The sequence below is a fragment of the Malaya genurostris genome, chromosome 2, assembly GCF_030247185.1.
Source record: "Malaya genurostris strain Urasoe2022 chromosome 2, Malgen_1.1, whole genome shotgun sequence".
NCBI lineage: Eukaryota > Metazoa > Arthropoda > Insecta > Diptera > Culicidae > Malaya > Malaya genurostris.
In genome coordinates, this window is record NC_080571.1 from 266,809,744 (window position 1) to 266,834,706 (window position 24,963).

At 38.0% G+C, this 24,963-nt stretch overlaps 1 protein-coding gene across 3 annotated transcripts in view; it reads right to left on the minus strand.

Moving 5' to 3' along the window:
* Positions 1-24,963, minus strand: part of LOC131429889 (pseudouridylate synthase RPUSD2-like) — a 610,839-nt gene that overhangs the window by 44,392 nt on the left and 541,484 nt on the right. Inside the window, exon 6 of one of the 3 annotated variants that reach the window (XM_058594332.1) lies at positions 23,380-23,467. The exons of the other annotated variants lie outside the window; for them this stretch is intronic. Within the exon in view, the coding sequence (XP_058450315.1) occupies positions 23,380-23,467 (88 nt within the window). The remainder of the gene's footprint in view (positions 1-23,379; positions 23,468-24,963) is intronic. 3 annotated transcript variants of the gene reach the window in all.

Genomic DNA, 24,963 nt, shown 5'->3' on the forward strand with positions numbered 1-24,963 from the left:
TCCATAAACATCCTATCTGAGAAGTTGCATCAGCATGGTCTTTCACCAATTTTGAATAACTTTTTGTATAATCTGTTGTCCGAGAAATACATGTATTTCGCGCATGGTGATTTGTCGACAATACGATTCAGTTACATGGGTCTTCCTCAGGGCTCATGCTTAAGCCCCCTTTTATACAACTTTTACGTGAACAACATTGATGAATGTATCAACACATCTTGCACGCTAAGACAACTTGCCGACGACAGCGTTGTGTCTATTATAGGACCCAAAGCTGCCGATCTCCAAGGACCATTGCAAGATACCCTCGACAACTTGTCGACATGGGCTCTTCAAATGGGTATCGAGTTCTCTACGGAGAAAACTGAGCTGGTTGTATTTTCAAGGAAGCGAGAACCAGCACAATTACAGCTTCAACTAGGGGGTGAAACCATAGCTCAGGTCTTCACATTTAAATATCTCGGGGTCTGGTTCGACTCCAAAGGCACCTGGGGATGTCACATTAGGTATCTGAAACAAAAATGCCAACAGAGAATCAATTTTCTTCGTACAATAACCGGATCATGGTGGGGTGCCCACCCAGGAGACCTGATCAGGTTATACCAAACAACGATATTGTCCGTGATGGAATACGGATGCTTTTGCTTCCGATCCGCGGCGAACACTCATTTCATCAAGCTGGAAAGAATTCAGTATCGTTGTTTGCGTATTGCCTTAGGTTGCATGCAGTCGACTCATACGATGAGTCTTGAAGTACTGGCGGGCGTCTTACCGTTGAAAAATCGATTCTGGGATCTCTCATATCGATTGCTAATTCGATGCGACATCCTGAATCCGATGGTGATTGAAAATTTCGAAAGGCTTGTCGAGCTCAATTCTCAAACCCGTTTTATGTCCTTGTATTTTGATTACATGGCTCAGAATATTAATCCTTCTTCGTTTGTTTCCAATCGTGCTCATTTCTTGGATACTTCTGATTCTACTGTGTTTTTCGACACATCCATGAGAGAAGAAATTCGTGGAATCCCGGATCATGTGCGCCCTCAAGTGGCCCCAAATATTTTTTATAATAAATTTAGAACAGTCAACTGTGAAAAGGTGTTTTACACTGACGGTTCAAACATCAACAGGTCCACAGGCTTCGGCATCTTCAATCAAAACATCACCGCTTCGTACAAACTCAGTGATCCGGCTTCAGTCTACGTCGCAGAATTAGCTGCTATTCAGTACACCCTTGAGATCATTGAAACCTTGCCCAAAGACCATTACTTCATTGTGACGGACAGTCTAAGCTCAATAGAAGCTCTCCGGGCAATGAAGCCAGGAAAGTATCCCCCATATTTCCTGGGGAAAATACGGGAACACTTGCGAACTTTATCTGAACGGTCTTATTTAATATCGTTAGTCTGGGTCCCTTCGCATTGTTCCATTCCAGGCAATGAAAAGGCAGACTCATTGGCTAAGGTGGGCGCATTAGAAGGTGATATTTATGAAAGACCAATCTGCTTCAATGAATTTTTCAGTATCTCTCGTCAGAAAACTCTCGAAAGTTGGCAAACTTCATGGAGCAATGGCGAACTGGGACGATGGCTACATTCCATTATCCCTAGGGTATCGACGAAACCTTGGTTCAGGGGGATGAACGTGAGTCGCGATTTCATTCGTGTTATGTCGCGGCTCATGTCAAATCACTACACCTTCAACGCACATCTCCGGCGTGTTGGGCTTGCGGAGAGCGGTCTCTGCACCTGTGGCGACGGTTATCAGGACATCGAGCATGTCGTGTGGTCGTGCGTAGAGTATCGTGACGCCAGGTCGAAGCTACTGGAATCCCTTAGGGCCCGAGGTAGACCGCCTGAGGTTCCGGTTCGGGATGTGTTGGCGAGTCGGGATAGTTCATATATGCTTCTCATATACCAGTACCTTAAACACATTGATATACAAGTGTAATGTGTTATCCCTCGCTCAGAAAGTATAAACTCCACCTACAGGTTCGACACTAACATCCGCCCGATTCTCTCGATCCCCGTCCCTGTCCACCATCTTCATTGGAACTAACAAGATCTTTTTTTGTCACTAACTTTTTCGTTACCCCTTCCCTATCTCTTCACCATCTCGATGGCAACTAATTAGATCTTTATCGTTTTCAAACATTTTGTTCCCACATCCCCTTTTTACCCCGTTTCCACAATATTTACTTTTTTTTTCATTCTCTTCCGTAACATCACCATCATCGTCCACGGAAGGCCGCCCCAGTCGAAAACCAGCATGCGGGCCACCCGCCGGGCCTTCGTAGCCTGGGGGTGTTTCCCGCGGACCCACGCGGACCGAAGGATGCGGCCAACATGGATCTTCGCCAACGGCATATAGAAGACCCTCATGCGATATTCAATTCACCGGCCACTACCGATAGCTTCTCGAGAATCCGCTACCGCTACATTACATAATGATACTTTTCTAGTTTTAAGTTAGTCGTAATTAAGATTAGTAAATACCCTTGGCATCTTAGAGCTTAAGCAGTGTGCCTTAAAATTATACTATAATATTGAATAAAAAAAAAAATGCCGACGATTTCGAGTTCATGTGTTTGGGCTAACTGGTGACCACCGACAATGATACTGACAAAAAATAAAGGAAAAAACCGGTTGTTCTCTATGATCACGAGACCTGAACCCTGTTGGCGGATGGGTAACAATCAGAACCACTGAAGCCAATAAGTTCTGATTCCAGTAGTCCAAGTTCAAAGGTCGAAAACTTTGGACTCATCCATAGCAGACATCAATTCTCATTTAAAATCTTCGTTCTATTTAAATTTGCTACGAAATTCTAACAAGTCAATTCCAACTGTATGCCATCCGATGAAACCAACTGGCATAGGTGCTATTTGGTTTTAAGCTGCTCAGCAGCTTGAACAATTTCCATACTACATAAATCATTCAAATGCAAAACACTTCAACTTGCTATATCAGAGGGGATGGATGTTGGCAGCACTACATACGTCAAATGAGAACCAATAATCCGAGCAATGGTTGCTGATATGAAAGAGATTGACACTATAATTGCCATTCTAATTCTCGTTCCATGAGTGACACTTACCCATTGTGATTTTGCCGTTTGCATATGCAGAAACCAACTTGAACGATTGTGTCTGTTAATATATTTTATACCATCATGAATCAACCGAACCGTGTGTCAGGGTGGGCCGTGTTCTGTTCGAGATATCAACTAGATTCATTCACTTTCAGTTCGAGATATCAACTAGCTTCTTTTTCAGTTATTCAGGTAGTATTCTGTGGTTCATTTGTTAGTGCCGCATAAAATTTCCATTTTTATAGTTCTCATCATCGATCACTTTTGCCACCCTGAGACAACTGACTGAAGCAATGACGGAAAACTTGACGAAACGAGATATCATCACGGCTCGGGGAAGGGGCAAATTAAACTGGAAAACTTTCTCCTCTTCCACGGTACAATCGTTACAGGATAGACTTTCCCATTGTAAGAATAATGCAACATCGTTCGCCATGCAATTGATTCGATCAGTATTTCTGTGCTCGAATAGACACCAGATGGATGAAGATTGCCGGAATCGAATAACTTGCTTGGGTGCGGTACACAGTGTTGGTTGGCATGGCCTCTATGCCTGTGTCTGTTCCAATCACATCGCAGGACGATGTGCTACAGAAGTTGCCTCCCTGTTGGAATGGCACTATCCCTGCTTGCGGCTTTCGATGCAGGTTCCTTGCTGTTTGTTTCACTGTTCTGACGCTGGCATGGATTTGCGGTGGCAGTTAGCTGTAGCTGATACAGGATTGATGTGCGGTAGTCTAAACAGATTTCTGGGTTTTCCGCTTCCTTCCGGCTGTATGGATAACGGTCGGGTATTCACTCGTCGGCGGGATACGACCGAGATGCATGGGGAAACGAAGCTTTCAATAAGCAGATTTTCCTCTGATCAAATTTTGCGCTGATGGCTTTGTAGGCTTGGTTTTGTGGCTTGAAGAGGAATGCCGCCGCAAATCAGAACTAGGATGCATTAGACGGGATAAGAAGAGTGTAATTTGGTTACAGACAAATTGCAGGATTTATTGAAAGTTGATAACAGTTGATGGCGAGTTCAATTGATTGTAAAATTTGCTACCGGTGGCAGGAATTCAGTGTTTGTTTCTGTTCATGTTTTACGCTAGATGCCATATTTCAGTGCTCTATTCGAGACAATCTTTTTATTACCGATTCCATTTTTCTTTACGCTTTCAATAACTGAAATCGTTTGAGAACTTCAAAAACGACTGTTTCGTTCCATTTACAAATTTGATATTTAAACAAACAAAAATCCGGTCAAAACTCAACTTACCAATTTTCTCGTCGGAAACCATATTCAAAATTGCCTCATTGTTCTCACAATCAATTTGACGAACTAACCATTCGAAGCAATCAAGCAGGTAAATGGTTTTTTAATCACGGTGAAATTGCGAGCGCTGGCACAAGTGTCAATCGGGAGTGCTTCCAACAATGCCTTCTTGAACCGGTGTGTTCATTTCAATTCAAAAGCACACAGGTGCTCGCGAACGCAAAAAATCGAGCAGAAATTGCCTACTTCAACCAACAGGAGGAGGGAGGATGAGAAGGACACAGAGAAAACCTACCGGATGGTAGTTTTATAGCGGTCCCACTCAGCCCACCCCTGGGTTGGGAAATAGCCTTCGTCGCGTATTTTTCTTATTTTTTTTTTCTCTAGCTTTCATTGTTGCCTCGAGCGAGCCTTGCTTTGCCTACTCGAAATGGAAAATCGTTGCGGCAGTTAGATGGAAGCGAAAGAAGCGTCGGAGAAAATTGTGTAAAATCGTTTACCACCCGACAACTATACACATACAATCAAAATGTCAAAAGTACGCTCAACCAACAACGAAGCCATTATGGGCGAGGCAAAGGGATCGATTGGCGTAAGTTGGGAAGTGCCCGTTTCGGAAAACCCATTTTAAAACCGTCACATTCTTAAGATTTATTCTTCGATTTGGGCCAGCAATGCAAAATAGTTTTCCATATACGGAGAGGGCTTTGCAACCAAACGTATTTTTTTTTTCTCTAAATTACAGTACAAAGCCAGTGCAGTTCATCTCAACTAATGGGTCTTATTTATCAAGCATCGTATTTCATTTGGTTTAGCATGTGTGATTAGTTGAATTGAGTAATTATTTAAAATAAATTACATACAGTACGGCTCTGTAGGCAATACTTGAAAATAATAAGGACTTATTCCTTAAATCAAAATGCTGTTGTTTAAGATAAAGCTTCTATTTTTTTTGTTTCAATTTGTATTCTAAAAGTTATGTCTAGCATAAATGTCATCAACGTAATTAGAAAAAATAACACATAACATCGAAGATCCGCTCAACAAAGTAACATTGAAAACCGCATAAAAATTACTTAGCATAGCAACTTGGACGTCTACGATCTCAACGCAGAACGACGACGTTTCATTGCAAACGAGTGAAAGATACCAATAAAATCTCACAGTTCTTTACCGAGCGAATGGTGGGAAAGAAATTATATTGGCGATTAAATCGTACAAAGTACAAAGTTCACGTGTACGATGATGATTTGTTTTCCACAAATGAATCGAATCAAGACTGATGTTTTAAAAAGGGCGGATGTATTTTCGCATGTACACACTTCTAATCGTTGTAGCATGAAAATTGATAGTTATACACTCAAGTCTCTTTTTATGCGGGGATCGCACCGCATATGCAACTTTGAAAATTCGTATAAAAAACAGCACAACTTTAAAAATTCGCAGTAAAAACCGCATAACTTTGGGAATTCGTTGTAAAAAAAACGCATAACTTCGAAAATTGGCATAAAGAAAGTTGCATCAAAAAGAAACCGTATAGAAAAAATCGCTTAGAAACGGTCTGTTTACAAAAATGTTGACCAAAAAGAGGTTCGAACAATCTTAAAAATGCACGCTGGAAAAAAAGATGAATATATTTTCAAGTATTTCAAAACTCACTCTGACTTGACTGACTGACTTCACTAACTCTATTTTAAATTTGTTATTAAAACTAGAGCATGACATCAACGCGATTAGTGTTTATCTTAAAATGGAGAAGTTACAGCAAAAATAAACAATATATATTTCGAAAATTTGATAAATATCAGTCGTCTGACTAGTCTTTTAAACACAACAGTATGAATCTACAAATTAAAAGTAATAAATTTTCTCACTCTAAATTTTTTTCCCTGAAAGTAATTTTTATCGAGTGTTTGTTAGATTGGACCGTTTCAACTAATGAAACGCGATTTTATATTCACCAGAACCGTTGCTTGAAACGAAATGGAAAGTAACATTTTAACATTTTAAAGCTATGCAGTTTAAAAAATACCTGAATATTTTGAATGACATGTCTAAATTTATAAACAACGGCTACTTCTAGGAGCAAAGTTGCTTTGAACAAATTGATCGCTTTCAATCTATAGAATCATATTATAGTATTTAAATGACTATTTTCAATTAAGGTTTGAAAATACCTGTAGATTGTTTTAGCTTTAACTTACTTTTTGAACAAGCACTATAACTATGTATTCAAAAAGTTACTAATTTCCATTACGTCTAGTGCTGAATTTTACTACAAATGATTAAAAACAATTATACAGAAATTCCATGAGAAAAAGATATAAATGAAAAAAATTGTTACTCACTTTTCTCAAAGATGACGTGATCGATTTTCACAGACTTTGATTCAAACGAAAGGTCTTATGGTCCCATAGCTCGCTATTGATATTTTTCTCTATCCGACTTCCGGTTTCGGAAGTATAAGGCAATATGTGCAAATCTATGATAAAATGTGCATTCAATTTTCACGGAAATTTCTTTACCGATTTTTACAAACTAAAATGCGAACAAAAGGTTTTGAAATTCTTTAAAAAGTTCCCGAAAAGTTGATCCAGATTCGACTTTCGGTTCCGGTATTACAGTATCCGGTTAGTGGATATATAAATCCACTTTGGGACTACTAGTCTAGTTTCCCCTTCTGACGCTCCGGTAATTTTAGAAAAAAAAAACGCCAAAAAACGGAACTCACATCGATTTCTCAGCAAAGGTTTAACCAATTTTTCACAAATCATGACTCCAATTAAAGCTCTTAGAGTCTTAAAAGATACTGTGCAATCCAGATTCGACTTCTGGTTCCGAAATTATAGGGAGATGAGTGTCAAAACTTTCAAACTGCCATACAAAATGATGCAAAACCGGTATGCATTGGAACGTGCTGGTACGGAAGAAGAAAACACCATCGCCTAGCGCACAGAGTACTATGTTCAATTTTGTATAGCCTGCAAGGTTGCCACATTTAAATCTACATTAACTTGACATAACTGTTTACAAATGCATGTTTAATGTTTCGATGGAGTACCAAATAATTTCTGAGAGATCGTGTATCTTTTTCTCATGGAAATTCTGCGATTTTTCGTCAATTTCGATGATTATTTTTCTACTTTTTGATGAAGCTGTTAGATGTTTTTTTTCTTTAGTTTTTATAGAATTCCTAATCGATTTCTTACAACTCCTTGAACACCGTTTTTTGTACAATAAACAGTGGACGAGGTAGAACGATTCAATCGCTCGTTTTGGAAATAAGTCTCTCCATCCGTACGAAACAAATGTACGTTAGATCGATTAAATCGTTCCTGGTTGGGAAACAGTACCGATATCGTTCAGTGCCCTGTCAAACATCCGGTAAGAGTGAATATTTAAAGAAGTTTCTCTTGTTGAATGCAACGAGGATGCGGGAAATTCAAAAGTCGGCCGACAAGATGTTCGCATATGGTAACAAAAATTCGGGTCCTTCAAGAAAACTGTAATTCGAAGCCTTTGTGGCAGGAGGAGACAAATAGCAACTGCATCATTATGAAGATGAAACTTACAGGGAAGCCTTTGCACATTTTGAAGAAATTATCTCGGGAAATTCGAAAGATTTGGTTACGAAAGATTTGGATTTTCGTACCAAGCTACTGATAGATATTTCGCCGAATGCGACGGTGAAAAAATTGATTTGAAGTTTTAAGTAATAAAAGATGTAAGCCTTTTAACCTGTTTCTGTGATCCTAAACTATACTGTGATCGTTGGCTCAGATTCAAGCTTGTTAAAAACTAAATAATATCATTTTTGCTGAATAATTATTACTTTTATGAGGCATCCTACGGTGGCTAATGATTAACAGAAAGGAAATGGGAAATTGGAAGTTGACTGACTTTGTAAGTTACGAAAGATGCTAATTTTCAAAAGCATAGTAACACATGGATCAATAAATCCTTTTTGCTGATCTTAAAAAAATGCTCCAGGGAAAAAGATTCGGCTCAAATGTTGAGGTCATCGCTGAAGCTGAAGCTTATTTTGAAGCGAAAGATAAATTTTTTTATAAACATAGTATTGAAAAATTGGAAAAACGTTGGAACCATTGTATCATCCTAATGTTGTGAATATGTTGATGAATAAAAAAAAATTGCAAAAAAAATGTTGTTTACATTGTTAGTCTCGGGGCTTATTGATCCATGTGTTATAATGCTTTACCGGACAAATTTTCGCTCGTTGAAAATCGAAAATCCCTACAGACGAAATTTCAGTTTCATCTTTTCATAGGGAACCGAATGACATCACGTTGAAACTCTTGTTTTGCCGAAGCGACAGACGAAATGCGATCATTTTCAAGTGAGACATAAAAAAAACGATTGACGATTGGGTGTAAAATCTAGTATAATGATAAATTAAATAATATTTAGTATGGGCGATTTGGAATAAACAAGGTTAGACAATTTCTGCACTCGACGCCTGCGGCAGTCACGTCCTGCTAATATTGTTGAACATTCTAGTGTTCTAATTTAAGGAAGCGCCATGAAATTTGGAGAAATGACTACCGGAGAAAGTACTCATTTCCATACATAATACTCTAATGAGAAGCATAGTGGATTGTCGATTTTCGGTCCGCTACGATATCATCGAAATATTTACTCTATTCCCGGGGAAAGAATGCATGGAAGATTATAATTGGAAGGAAAAGTTATCCTCTGGAGTATCTAATCTCAATTAAATGCCACCATTGTTTCAGATCCCGTATCAAGTAGACTAGCAGATATTTAGCACATATTCAGCGATTCATTTCCATTCATGCGTCGTCGGCTTCCCCGAACGGCTGCGTACGGATATTCGCTGACGACAAACTCTCGATTCGGGATCCGCCTAACAACGCAGTTGTTATGACGATGCAGCATGTACGTGTGACAAGGATCTGAAAAGATTATCATCTTTTTCGGGAACAAATCGAACTAGTTTGGAACTGACCAAACGGAGAGTCACGTAGGCACCATTCGACACCAACCACCTTCGGCTGTGCAGTAGTTTTCTCCGAAACGGTTAGAGTTAATTTATTGCCAGCAGGTTGAAATGGGGGTTGCTCGGTTGAACCAATTAAGCGCCTATTGTTACGCCAAGCGATGACGATGACGGTAGAGTTTGTCAGAATCTACGGCTCGATTGGACTATTAACTCTATCCACGTGGTAATGACCCGGGTTTCCTATCGCCTTTCTAACGAACCGATCGATTCAGCTGGCGATGATATCGGCACTCGAATTAATTTCAAGCAGTTCCTAGCCTGTCTCTGACATCGGCGTTTGAATCGGTGTGAAAATGATGATGAAAATCCGCCTTTCCGCATCGATATGGGTTACAGTTTTCGTGACTCTAGGGAATTTAGATGTCGATCGGTATGCTTATTTGAGGCTACCGCTGCTGTCACGGGCTTTCCTTTGTCTACCACCGGAACTTGACTGAATTGGCCTCGGTTTTGAAATGACAGTATATTGAGTTTTCTAGCATATTTTCGTTAGCCAGAGTAGAGAATGGTGTCGATAAACGAACGAATTTCGGAACCACGGTTTCGCAAACTGATGCGATAATCGGTGATGAGGATTTTCGCTCTAAAGCATACCGGAGAGATTTGAGGTTGATTGATCAAAACGATAGTTTATTTGTAAGTCATTCTTAAAATTGTTTGTTTCTTTTTAATGATTAGAAATGCATTATTTTTCAGAAAAGAAATGTTCAACTGGAATCTATGCCAACAGATTTGAACATAACTCAACTCCAATTTTTCCAGAAAATAAATCAGCAATTCCATGAGAAACTGATCTCTCAGAATTTCGTAATATTTTGAAGAATCGTTCTCCATCGAAAACTGTTGGACCCGTATTGTATATTTTGTGATTAGGGTGAACAATTTTCATGCCAGAGTGGATAAAAAAATCTATCTTTTTAATTTTCTTCAAAAATAAACATTTTTTTTTATAAATTATAACTTTTGAACCACATCTAAACCGTGTTGTCGATAAATGCGTATAGTTTTTAGGTAAAATATGCGAATATTGTAAAGTTGAAGTTTTTTTAATTTCGAGTTTTCGCACTTTCCGTGTTTTTTTTTATTTTCTTTAAAAGTACGTTTTTTGGTAAATTTGTAACAATGGAACCACTCGACCGATTCCGCTAATTTGTGGGTATTTTGTCAAGAAATGTCTTCAGATTTTGGGAAAAATATATGAACATGACAAAGTTAGAGTTTTGTGATTCAGAACGTAATTTCTATACCTTTTTAACGATTTTTATAGTAGATAGACCCAAGTGCACTATTTAATTTTATATTTTTCTCCAAAAGCTTAAACCTTTGTATATGACATATCCAAAAATTAGCGAAGGGTTATGTTTTGTTTTTGAGTTATAATTTTTTGAAAATTCCATGTCTTCGTTGTTTGCAACCATGCGCCTCCATTAATTTATGGTGATTATATCATGAACACGTTCTTATTTATTTTAGATTGTAAAACCGGCTATTTAAAATTAACCTCGATAATTTGTTATTTTTAATACACTTATTTTGTCATTTTTATATCCTTATTGTGTTATTTTTAACACACTTATTTGTTATTTTTACTACATTTTTTATTCGAGATATACAACTTGTTTGAAAATACTTTTACATTTTCACATAATGTTCTTCTTCCGAGAACGGAAATCAATTCTCAGTTTCAATAAAGAACGAACCGTGTTTTTTTCTCTTATGTTCGGTTCGGTGATGGTGTGCGTGTCGTACGCATGCACTTATCGAAACCAATCCCCTCTTATGTGACTTTCGATCACGACTGATGTTGGTAATGTAGACTTCTGATCACATACAAAAGCCGTTCATTATAGCCAGCCACGTAAGAAAATGGACAGAAACAACATTTCGAGCCATGGTTCAGTGGTTCAAAAGTCAAATTATTAGTTACGATTTATTAATTTTAGTTGGTTTGACGTAAAGTCGGCATAACTAAGTTCAGTTTTTGCAATGACTGAGTGGAAACATATATTAGAGGGCAGTTCGGTTTTACATCTCATCCAAGTCAGTCGATAAAACAAAACCGCTTACGTTCGGGAAAGAGTACAGTATTGTGTAGTGAACAATAGACCTCGAAATGAGTGAACCAAACGAATAAAAGCTACCGCCGACACGAAAGAATACAGTTGTTGTTGACTTCAGGCAGTGCAAAACTCGACCTTCGATACGAGAACTTGAAGGTTTGCTTAAGAAGCAAATGCATCTTGACATTAAACGTGTGCATTTACTTCAACGCAATAAGACGAAAAATGTTGTTTACATCCAGTTTTATAAAGAGTTGGATGCAATGGAATTCGCAAAAGACAATAACCATGTGCACTATGTGGAGCACGAGAACATTAAGTACAACAGTATATACGGATGACAGTGCTATAGAAGTGCGTGTGCATGATCTTCACTCAAGCGTCACCGATTCTTATATTCGCAAAACTATGTCCCAATACGGAGAGATGCTCTCTATCGAAAAAAAAAGTGGAAGAATTTTTTCCCCGGTATTCTAAATGGCGTACGTTTATTACGCATACACTTGAAGACGCCTATACCTTCTTATGTGATTTTCGGTCAAGATACAAGAATTCCGTGCAAATCACTTGTTACCTATGACAATCAGATGACCACATGTCAATATTGCCAAAAAGCTGTTCACTACGGTAAGCAATGTGATAAACTGGACAAGGAGACAACTACACCAAAGGACAACGATGCTTCCTTCACACAAACCCCAAGCATCCCCAGTACACTTGTGACAGCCGCCAACAACAATGAAGCATCCCCTTCAACGAAACCATCAGTATCCTCTATAGAACAAAGTACACCGGCTGCAGTTAACAACTTACCCTCCAACCAACCAGCAATTGCAAACAATGTACAACAAGGTGCATCTACAGCAACTAGCAACGAAAAGAAGACGGAAATCGACAACAATACCATCGATGCGGCAATGGATGACGAGACGAACCACGAACGAAGTTCCCCTCAGTTCTCGCAGGAGGGAAATGGAAACTCCTCTCCCCCTAGAAAAAGGGTGACAACGAGATCGAATCGGCTCAATCGGCCACGTAAAGCTTGTACGCAAATAGGCCTGAATAAAAAATATCTTTTAAATAAAATATATTAGAAGAGCCAATTGAATGAGAAACTTATAGAAAAGATGATGGTACCCAGACTAGTGTTTGTTGTGTGATGAACAGAGAAGATGTTTGGATATACGATAACGGTCGTGAGGCGGCTAGGATTAAGACCATGTTCGATACACGATGCCAAATGACCTTATGCCAAACGGGCCGCCCCAGCAAAATCAATTTCGAGTTGCCAAGATATGCATGTATCTTTGTATAAAAACTCCTTGGTCGAAAAAGGAGTTTTAGGAACTTGATTGGATCCTACTCTTAAAACCATGCACTTAAAAATAAAAAGATTTGTTAGCCTCAAGCATAAATAAACTCATTTTAAAATTTAAATCTGAACTATGAAAACACCATTCCATATTAATTCGATTATTATCATTTTCAAAATAAATAAGCATAGTAAAAACTATTTTTAGAAATTTACAAAATTTTGAGTTTTTGATGCGCTGGTCATTTGAACACTAGAATGAGATTCTACAAATCAGTAGTAATAAACTCATGACTCACTCTTTCTCTTTGATGAAGTCATTCTCGAGCTTTTTAACCCTCTAACTTCAAAAGTCATTTTCAAAATAAAAAGAAAAATTAGAACTAGCTTAACTGATTTTCATGTCGTCTGGCCACTCAACAATAACATTTTGTTGCGCCACTGAACGCAATCTGTCGTTTCATTATGACGTAACGATCAACTGCCGACTATGAAATGCGACTTGCGAGTTAGAGGGTTGAACAAAATATACAATAAATTCCAATTTTTGTTGAAATTCACCGTTTTTCGAATAACAGGTTTAAAATAACATTAGAAAAACATATCAATAAGTTTTTTTAAATTAAATTTAATCAAATAATTTTTTGCTTGGACATCATTCCAACAATTTCAAAAAGCACATACGAGAATGCATACTCCCTTTTTAAAATATAAGCTATGAGTTGAACTGGTCTCTCCATCCGTACAAAAAAAATGGTTTGCCATTTTGAAATCGCGAACAAAGTGTCATTCGAATCGGAATTATGTGAATCCTAATGCCTGACATTGCTCTATTGCAACTTCGATCAAAAACATTTTGGATGATATTAGGTGGGAAATGCTTATACTACTTATGTTTCATTGAGGCACGATATACTTTAAAAATTGGCTGGATTTTGCATCGGGCTAATTCATATACTTGTATATTGAACCGCAGTTTAGAAGTTACCAGAAAAGAATAGCGTTTTTTAACACTATTTATAAAAAAGGCAACGTAGCCATTCAAAATGAACCGATAATCTGACGTAAAAATTTACTCAACTCTACACGGTATTAACAAACAAACGGTGGAGTGCTATATTATCGCTGATATCGTGAATCAACTATCAAAGTGAATCCATACTGCTATTGAAACGACGGAAAACTAGAATTCGAAGTGAAGAGCAGTTCGTTAGCTCATGTACGAATATGTATATGTCTTCATAAAGCCGATCTGATTCCATACGGTTTTTACACATCCCGCCCTTCGAGCTAAATAGCCTTAATTCGATCAAATTAGGTTAAGGATATAATGATAGTAGGATGTATCGCAAAGAGAAAAGCCAATTAGGCTGCCTAATCTGGAAGGATTCCCAAAATGTTACACACACTCGTCCTGTGCTGTTTCCTCCCGGAGGCTAGTGACCACACTCCACTCATTACCCAATACCCAAGTGATTTAGGATAGAAATTAATGGGAATTCTCGTTCGTAAGGAATCAGCCCCCTTTTCTAAACGATGCCCTATTTATTTATGAAACTGCACAAAGAGCACATGAAAGCAGTTCAATAGAAAAAATACTGCTTGCATTAGAACTCCTCGATATTTGCCATTCGTTTCGAGAATGGGATTCGTCTATTCTCTGCACGGATTAATGTAAATATAATCTGCCTTTTCTGTGAGTTACTTAGTTGGGAAAGCGCTTTATGTTGACTGAAAAGCCAATTTTCGTATTCTGAAAGAATAATTAAAAGTTCGTGATCTGAAAACTTTGCTTTATACAGACGAAATCCCATGTTCAAATGCATTGCTTCGCTACAAACACACATCGCTAAGGCGCCATAGATTCCACCGGAGCTTGCCTTGAAACACATCTCCACGGTTTTTGCTACCGATTGGCAAAAGGTCTCATATTTCAGACAAAGTTTCAAACTCAATTTGGCTTGGGTGCTTGCAGCAACGAAAATAAAATTCGTTGACAGAGGTTTTACGTCTTCGGAACCAGTGCGTAAACTTTGCGGGATCTACTCAAATAGCAACCATCGCCGGAAAAGCGCCATTTGGCTAAAGCTGTTTATGTATGCAATATTCACACAAATTGATGACACCACCCTTCAGATGTTGCTGCGAGAGCTTTTGTTGGGCTGGCAGTCTGTGGAAAAAGTTTTTTTTGCCCAGTAACCTACCCACCTACCTACCAACCGACTTACTCTGCCAACCCCACCACAAATCATACTTTGTACGATCCTCATTCAGAACTCAGCTTCCATTATTTTCCCTGGGCTTGTTGGCTTGTGTCTGGCAGTTGGGAAAATGCGCCACACCATCACAAGGGCGCTAGACTGTAGCCGATGGCAAGCTAACCCATTCTTTGCGGGGAGTATTATTTTCAAATTCAGGATATTAATAACGCATATGTTAGTCAGAATCATACAGTTCCAAATAACCCAGTTACAGTTTCAAATAACCCTTTCCCGGAGGCATTGCGATGGCTGGCAGTAAGCGTTGGGCTCGGAATCGTGCGTTTCTGAACAGTTGGCGGCTCAGAACTAACTAAGGCGTACCATGAGAATGGGTAGTCAGATTATAGTTTTTGTTTATGATGTTTAAACTTGGGATAAGTGCAATATTTTAATGTTTTTTACGTAAAATTGAGTCGTGTTTGAAATGAAATCACCTAAATTTTGTCGTTAGAGCAATTTGGATTTGAAAATATTTATAACAATGAAGTTAAAATTGCAGCGAATAATTCTAGAAGTAAATGAAAATTTCTGATGTTGTTAATAAATCATTTCACCGACGACTCAAAGTAGCTTCCTTGCAAGGAACGCAAGAAAAAATGAGAATGTGCAGAGAGGAGCCGACTGTGGCATAAGCCTTGCGGGAGTCCCATGAAGCTAATTCTGTATGTTGCCAAATCGCCACGAGAAAAATATATGCGCTTCTTTGACAAAAATTTGTGCAAATAATTGCTTGTAACCGCTGGGAGTTCATGTTGGTGGAGCTTGTCTGAAAGAACATCAATGGAAACTGAATCAAATGCTCCTTTAATGTCTAAAAATACAGATGCCATTTGTTGCTTTTGAGCGAAGGCAATTGTGATGTCAGATGATAGTAATGCAGGACAATCATTCGTCCATTCGAAGCCAAACTGAGTATCTGATAACAAGCCATTCGTCTCGACCCAAGTGTCGAGACGTCGAAGAATAATTTTTTCGAACTATTGCGCTCAATAAGCTTTTTTTGCGAGATCAGCCAGAATCTTCTACAAGTTGAATTCAATGCTGTTCAACCCAGGAGCGTTATTGTTACAAGACAAGAGTGCTTTAGAAAATTCCATCATTAAAAAGGGGCTATCATTATTTAAAGGAGACTCCCAAATAATGTTCTGCGTAGGAACAGAATCTGGGCAAACTTTCCTAGCGAAGTTAAATATCCATCGGTTCGACTATTCCTCACTCTCATTTCCTACGTCACGATTCCTCATTCATCTTGCCGTGTTCCAAAGAGTGGTCTTTGAGGTTTCTCTTGACAAACCTTCGGCAAAATGTCTGCAATAGCTACACTTCTTTGTCCGAAGTATGTTCTTGTATTTGGTTTCTAAAACTAAGAATATTTCAAAATGCTGAGGTGTTCCTCCTCCTCGTTTTAGGAACGTTCTGCAAGCATTTTGTTTTGCGAGTTTAGCTTCTGAGCACTCTTTGTCCCACCAGTGGTTGGGAGGTTTTCTGTAAGTCGTTGGACCAGGAAATCGTTTGGTTTGGGCTTGCTCTCGAACAAACGAGGAAGTCATATTCTACAAGCATTGAATTTAAGACACTTGAATCCAGTCAATATTTTTTGTCAAATCATATGGAATATTAACTGAATTAGCAAGGCATTTGTTACTGCTAATTGAGATGATGATTGGTAAATCATCACTACCGTGTAAATCAGGAAAGATTTTCCAGGTCCAATATAGTCGAATTGAAATCGAGCAAAGAGATAAATCTAATGCACTTGGACGTGCAGGAGGCTTTGGGATCCGTGTCATATTACCTATATTTATTACTGTCTTGTTAAAATTGTCGCAAATATTATATATTTAAGATGATCTGCTATCATTATATACGGAACTCCACATAATTCCGTGCGAATTGAAATCCCCCAGAATAAACCGTGGAGCAGGAAGAGCTCCAACCATATCATTAAGTTGTCGTTGTTCAACTTGAGCTCTTGGAAGAATATATACCGAAGCTATACAAATGTTTTTTGTCGTGAATACGATTTACTTTACTATGGAGTACCTTTTGAAAAATTTACCGTGTCCAAGAATGGGTAGAATTTAATCGCAAATATCTCTTGTTGTATTTAACACAATGTTTGGTATGAACAAGCATTAAGATGAAACTCAGCGCCAAAAAAGAGCGTCAAAATTCCTACCGCTTGCATTGAACGAATCATCGCATAAAGTGAAACGTGCAAAACCGACACATAGAAATACAGGATATTTTCAATGGTTGAGTGCAATTGGCCTACGACATGTTTTTTCCGCTGGTAAAACAGACACTAACTATGTTCAATATATAATCTAAATGCTCTTATAATTGATTTTGTCGCCTATTGAGATATTGTGCATTGTTTGTTACAAATCAAAACCTTTGACATGATGACAATACTTCATCTAGCACCATGTATCATTTTATAAATGAACTAAACAATAATTAAACAAGATCTTTTTTTATATAGAATTACAACTAGGTTAAAAGATGTTCACTAGATATATCTAGTTTATGAAGTGCATATTTTACCATTTCTTATGAGTTTTTGAATGAATTATCGATATTGTTTGTCCACGCTTGGCGACTGGATATCAATAATTTATATTTTAGAATTGCTAAATTTTTGCCTTTCTCATATAGAAAGGTTATGCAATCACTTGAAAAACCATCTAGTAAGTAAATCTAGTGTCATATACCATTCGACTCAGTTCATCGAGCTGAACAATGTCTGCGCGCGCGTGTGTGTGTTTGTGTGTGTATGTGTCAAATAATCTCACTAGATTTTCTCGGAGATAGCTGAACCGATTTAGACAAATGAAAGGTCTCACGGTCCCATACGGAATTTCTGAATTTCATCTGGATCCGACTTCCGGTTCCGGAGTTATAGGGTAAAGTGTGTTGAATATTGTACACCGTCACTTAAACTAGCGGAACAAAAACCTTAAACAATGTTGTAAACCGGACACAAAACCGTTATTCCCAAATTCAGGGTCAAATGAAATGGTCTTATGGTTCTACCAAAAATTACTGCATAAGTTCGGATACAACAAACATTTAAATCGTCATTTAGAGAGCGAAAAAATTGGCAAAATTGTATAAAATCTTCAAAATTTGAATGAAAACTAGTAGAGTTTGTACGTCATGTTTCATTCACAAATCGAAGAGAAAAGTTTTGAATAGAATACCACACTATTATACATGAGAAACGCACCATTACACCACTAGGTGTTTTTTCAAATTACAATATGTATTTTTGAGATGGGTTTAGCAAGTAAGTTATTGAAATCAATGTAATATTAAATCCCCACTTAAATTTTGGAATCCTGAATGGCTGAAAACGATTTGTTGTGGATTTTTCAATTCAATCGGTTTACTTTCATGTGTTCCGCCAATTTTTTTACTTTCATGTGTTCCGCTTTGTAATTCTACTATTAGAGTTATGCAAATGACGATTTGAAAGTTTACAAAATTCACACAATCAATCAACTGTACGTGCGATTATCGATATTCGGATGCGTGGAAAAATCACGCTAGTTTCATTCATATTCACACCATTCAGGTATGTCTCTGACACTACTAGTTCGCCTTTTTCCTTCGTTGTTTATTTGACAAGCAACAACTTCTATACTAGAAGTTGAAGGAGTATTTAAACTATAAAAGGAATAACATTTCTTAATTCCTAAAAGCACTCCACCATACGAAGAGTCTCTATCGAGACGTATAATGTTAAAATCATTACAATTTAAAGTCATGCTTGATGTTAGCCAAGTTTCACACAAATCAAATATATCACTTTTTTGACTATGCAATAAAACTTCAGGACAGTGATTGAATCATTTGCGTTGGATGATGAATTATTCATCGAATGATACAAACCCTGAGAGAACTGGCCATTGAGCTGATAACTGTTTCAAAAAAGTTCTAGCTATTGGAAGGAATGCCGTAATGAGAGTCTTTAGGCGTTCAGAAACCTTGAATGCTGCAAAAATCCATTCTACAATTTCCGAAAACTTCAGTAATCCTGTTTGTGGCAATGAAATGGAGCCCACTGGATTATTGCCTTTTTTGTACTAGTTCCTGGATTAGTTTGTGAATTTGCCAAACCAGGAGGCACAGTCTTTGGTTTTGATTATTTTTTCTTTTTTTGGTTTCACACGTGGTGAAGTTTTAGGTTCCTTTTTTGAATAATTTGGGGAAGGACTTATTTCTCTTAACAGACCCTTGAGTAGTAACAAACGAAGGAGCTTCCCTATTTGCATTAAAGTTACAATCTCTAGATGGCTCTAGATTTGAAAAAGAGTTTACTGTTTCGAAAGGGGGTACATAGAGCTTTTAAAGAAAGCGTCATTTTGTCTTTGCGCAACCTCAATGCAGCGCATGCTGTGAGATCATGAGAACTCTCCCCATAATAAACAGATTTTTCAAGGTCTTTATCGCTGAGATTAACTGCATGGAGCATCTGAAACATTTGGGCATTTCACTAAACAAAGAAGACGAGCTTTTTAGATGTAGACATTGCAAGGCAACGTAGACCCGATAGATGTTGTTTCCCTCAATAATAGATACTGAGTACAATTGCTTGAACTCAAGTATCTTAGTCCCTCAAGCATAGAGTTTTTGAAACGACCAAGTCCATTCTTAAGTAAGTCATCGACTGTCAAACTCGCTTCAGTGACAACACTGTCAAATTCTACATCTTTCGATGGAATATAAACTCGATATTCTAGAACGAATAATTCACAGGATACAATAGTGTTAGCCTGTTTCAAATCTTTAACAAAAACTCGAATTTAATCTCTAATAAATTTTGAAAATCAAAATTGGAAAATCGTGATGACAAATCTTTTATAATCTGCCTCAAATTCAATGGCTTTAATTTGCGTCGAAAATAGACTATCCATGGTCCAGAAGTACCCTCTGGATATTGCTTTGCCCTGACAGTACTAAGGTCTGAGGACAGAGGGTCGCGTGTTGAGTTTTAAATCGACCACGTGGCTCGCTCATTTCCTTTTACGGGTCGTATTTCTCTTGTACTCTCTCGTATATGAGCAAACTGTACCGGGTTGCCAACATACATTTTATTATTTTGATGAGAAGTTTTATCATTACATTACATGGATTCCAACGAACAATGAAAAAATATTCAACTTTCACAACGATTGAATGTCTGTGTGTTTGGCAGCCTTGTCGAGCCAATTTTATTTCTCTGTCCTTTTTCAGAATGCTATCAGAAAACCAAAGCGAAAAAATGGTGGATGCATTGAAACTGACTTTGTGTCACAGAAAAATAAAAGAATTTATTTTTATTGCGATAACATATATGTTTTTATGTACTAATCGCATCTAAACTAAATTATCTAGACTTTGTCACGGTAGATTTATGATACAAGCTTCAAAATCGAGATATTCGATGAACAAGTAGAGGTATGCATTTCCGAGCGTTCCAATTTTCAGCAGTTCTTCAGTCAGAAAAAATACAACACGACCGCTAAACTCAATGGATCATTCTGAATATTACACAGAATATTCTCAACTAAATTTCGAAGACAATGGGCCGTATGAATAAAATGTAGTAAAGTCTGTTGTTTGTAGTATCTTCTCAAAAACATAGTCCACAGAGTAAAACACGTTTGGTTTGGTTTTAATTATTCTACTTCACTTTATCAGCAAACACACGAGTAGCAACCTCTGGAGCTACCTACCGAAAAATTGTAGTAAATACTACATGTTCGAACGTTGTTGTGTAGTAAAGTCTCTGCTTTTGACAGGAACGTGATCCACATGTAGCATTTACTACCGAAATTCAAGCATGCTACGTTTTATTCATACGGCCCATTATCAGGTGGGTTTTTCTATATTCTGCACCGTTTCCAAGAACATTTAATTTGAAACGGAAAAATAGCAAAAAACCTACCACTTTACGGTACTGTCTTCAGCCCTTGCTAGTATCCGGAATCGGATTCGGATGATCTTCCATTGACTGAATTAGTAATATCAGAATGAAAATGAAGGAATAGTTAAAATTCTGTTTACTATAAAAAATAAATATGAATTCATTAAATCTACCTTGTTATTGTTATCTTTGTTGCTCTGTCGTGATGGTAGCCGACAAACTGATTTTAACCAACAGGTTTTTCACCTGCAGCTAATGTTGTATCCGTCTCGGTAGCAACAGTTAACTCACGAGCCAGTAATAACGAAACACAACCTCTATGCTTGAAAGTTTTTTATAGAATGAAGAAAAAGTATTTGTTAGAAAAACTTTTTTCTCCTAAAAATGCCCATCATGTTTAAAAAAGGTTGACGGGGAGCATAATTATCGAAGTTGAAACCAAGGATGGCTTTTATCGTATCAAATAACGCTCACTGGCAACTCTTCACACGATTGAATCAGAGAAACGGAAAACATCGCAACAACAAAAACCCAGCATGGTTCAGTTAACATAGAATCGACACCAGTGCGAAAGCGAATTTCTCTCGATGACATTTCTGAGAATCAAAGGTTAGTACGCTGCTGTGGGGATCCTCTCTGAAGCAACAAACGGTCGCTTATTCTCGTTTCGCGATCCGATTCTATACAGGCAGTTGATAATTGCGATAGAATCATTTTACTATTGCCGCTAATTCTAACTATGTGCATATAACCTTTGTATAAGTTGTGTCTATGAAAATGTCTGTGAATGCTCCACACAAGGGTTTTGAAATATTGCAACCTAGTATGAGAATCATCAAGTCGAATCATCGATTCGATTTTCTGCGATAATTGTCAACTTGCGATTCTCTCTTGGGAAATTCCACACAGCAACGATCATTATCAGACTGTTTTTTTAAGTGCGTGAAATACCTGAGTATGAAGTGGAGCGAAGAAATGTAGCAAAATACTCTCACGGTTCATGCATTAAGAGACTCGAGTTCTTGTAGCATCTTCTACCGGATTGAAAATGTATACAATATAGATAGCAATATAGCAGCTTCTGTCAAATTTTCGGCAATCACCAACACTGGTTGAAACAATTTCATTCGAATGAAGAATGGTATTTTTTTGTAACTTGAGCTGTGTTATCTGTCATCTGTGATTGCACATTTTACACAGTGATTTTGCGTACAGTCGAAGCGAAGATATTGGTCCCAAACTACATCGCAATCAGTAGACTGCAGGAAATTAAATTGGCAAAATAATGTAATTAATTGACGAATGAAATTACGCTTGGTACACATTAGATTCGTCAAAATCGAATTCAAATGACAGAAGTAGAAAGTTAGGGTGTTGTTGACTGTGTGCGAGTTATTTGCTTCATTAGGTCACAGGCTGTACACAGGGCACATGTACGGACATTTCGTTTTGTTGATATATCTCGGAGAATTAGCAAGCTATAAAACCATTGCTCTTTGATTTTTTTTCTCTTTCGATTATTGTGGAGTGGCTAATATCGTAAAACACAAGCAGTTCAGCGATTAACATTGAGACTGCTTGGTAATTAATAAAAGACAAAATAAACAAAGTGAATCTGCCACTTGCTTATTTGGCCATTAGGAAAATTCAACGAGATATAATTTCCCCACTTTCACAAACCAACCGAAATGGCCGAAAAGCTTCACGGAATGGAATAGATTTGTGAGTTTGAGTTATGCTTGCTCCTAAATTTAATTTTCGCAATTGCGAATATTTTCCAATCTTTGTTCCCTTTGGACATCAATAAAATCTTAAACTTAGTATACAATAAAGATGAATTAAATCTATATAGTACCAATTTTTTACTCGATTAAAACTCAGCTACAGGAATGGGCCATCTGTATGTGTTGCACAATTATAAAATAAATAAAGACAGAAGAAGAGGTTAGTGCACAAAAACGTTGAAGCAAAGATCAAAGCAGAACTCGTCCGGAACCAAATTTCCGAATGCAGTGGTTTCAAAACTCATTGCTCAAACATCCTATCACTAAAAAGGTCATCAAACCCAAGAACTGTAGTTTTTTGGTTCTGACAAGCTGAAAGCAAGGATCGGTCGATTGTGATACACATCATAGCGCAATCCACCGGCATTTTCCCCCGAGGTGATAGGGGAGCTGGCCGGTGGATTCCAGTATCGAAAGAGTATTGCAAACAAATAAAAACACACGAGTTAGACTTCAGCTAGGTTGAGGATGAAAAGCATCACATCCTCTGAACGTTTGTTTTGATCACGTTCTCGGTGGTGTCTCTCTCTCACTCTCTCTCTTCCGACTGGAAACTGCTGAAAACGGATAACACATTATGCGACATGCTGCTGGTGGGATTTTGGGATCCGTGGTTTGGAAGGATGAGAACTACTTTCAGGAGTCAGGTCACTACTCACCGGCAACGAGCAGGGTTTGTCCAACACTACGAGATCGTTGTCGACATAGATAATATTGATGGGGTGAGCTAGAACGGGCGTCTCGTGCCTGTTTTATTTTGTTGGTTTGTATTATTAATGTCGATTTGGTTTGCAACATTCGCACATTGTGTTGACGTTTTTTTTTTTGATCGGTTTGATTGTAGACATTTTAGTTACGAACCAGTCCAGAGGATCGACAGTTAGATTTTGTCACAATGTTCGGTTCATTTATTATTTCAGGTTATCAAAGGTTATGTGAATTTCGGTCCCCACCGATGATGATAGTGCGACAGTGCCAAAGTCAAGAGTTGAACGCGCGTTACAGTTTAGAACACACCATTACCAGCCATAATACATTGAACATTTGCGCACAGTATGTTTGCGGCGTTAAGCGCGTGGGTTCAGGGTTCAAGTTTGTTTTGGTTTAGCCGCAAATCAAATGGGGGAAAAGAAAAAAAAGAAAATGAATGTTACATAGTTGATAACTGTTGATGAAGCCGCTATTCGATAAGTCAAGTTTGAGTCATTGTTTCACGTGATTTCAAAAATTGTACCTAGTTCCAGGTTCAGATAAGACGGAGACGGAGAGTGAAAAGAATGTACTGTATGCTGCTTTCACAGTGGTGTGATACCGTTTTGAGGATTTTGATTGGGACGTAGATTGGACAACACAAGGTTCATGATTCATTGATTGGTGGAGGACAGATAGCGGTTTGTTACGTTAGTTTTGCTATTCACGCGTTCAAACAAGGAAAATCATGCACTTACAATCTATATTCACCGATGTCCTTCGAAAGGCACTAATCATTAAACACGCAATAAAAATACACCTGCTTCAAACCACAGTTTGGTTGCGGTAGATCGTACCGTTTGAATGGATTTTCCGGGATAATGGTTAGGTTCGAAACTAGTTGCCTCTTCGTGTCCTGCTGAGAGTTTTCACCCGCTATCAGAAACATCAGACTGTCTGAGAGCCGGTTTTCATATTGTTAGTATCATTATAATATGCACCAGTGCCATTTCCACGCGCCACTATCGCGGTTTCGGGGGCTTGATGCATTGTTAATTCTCTGTAATGAGAATGCTTTGCAGATAGTGGTGTGCCATTATCGACGTGTTCAGTTGCGCTCCGTTGTTGTTTATTAGAAGCAGAATGCGGCTGGTATTTGGCTGTGTTTCCGTTGTGTGTTGCATCGGACGCCATTTTCAATTCAGCACGCCCGTTGCTACATCCATGAATTTGGAAATTTTGTAGTAATTTCATGAAAAAGTTAATACTTTGTAATTCACAACTATTCATTGACACCAACGATGAAAGTTGCATACGATAAAAATAGCTCCAAATTTATTTAGCATCATAGAGAACAAGTGAAAAAATTCATGCGAATACCAGAGCTGTTGCAGTGATCAAACTGGAATAAGCCTTTTCATCACACATCTGAATAGGCTTTGCGGAGCTATTCAATTCAATATTCAACAAAATAACAAATTTAACATGAATCGATTCCTGTAATTATTCGATATTATTCTGGTATAGGAAATTGGGGCCTTCTATTCATGCAA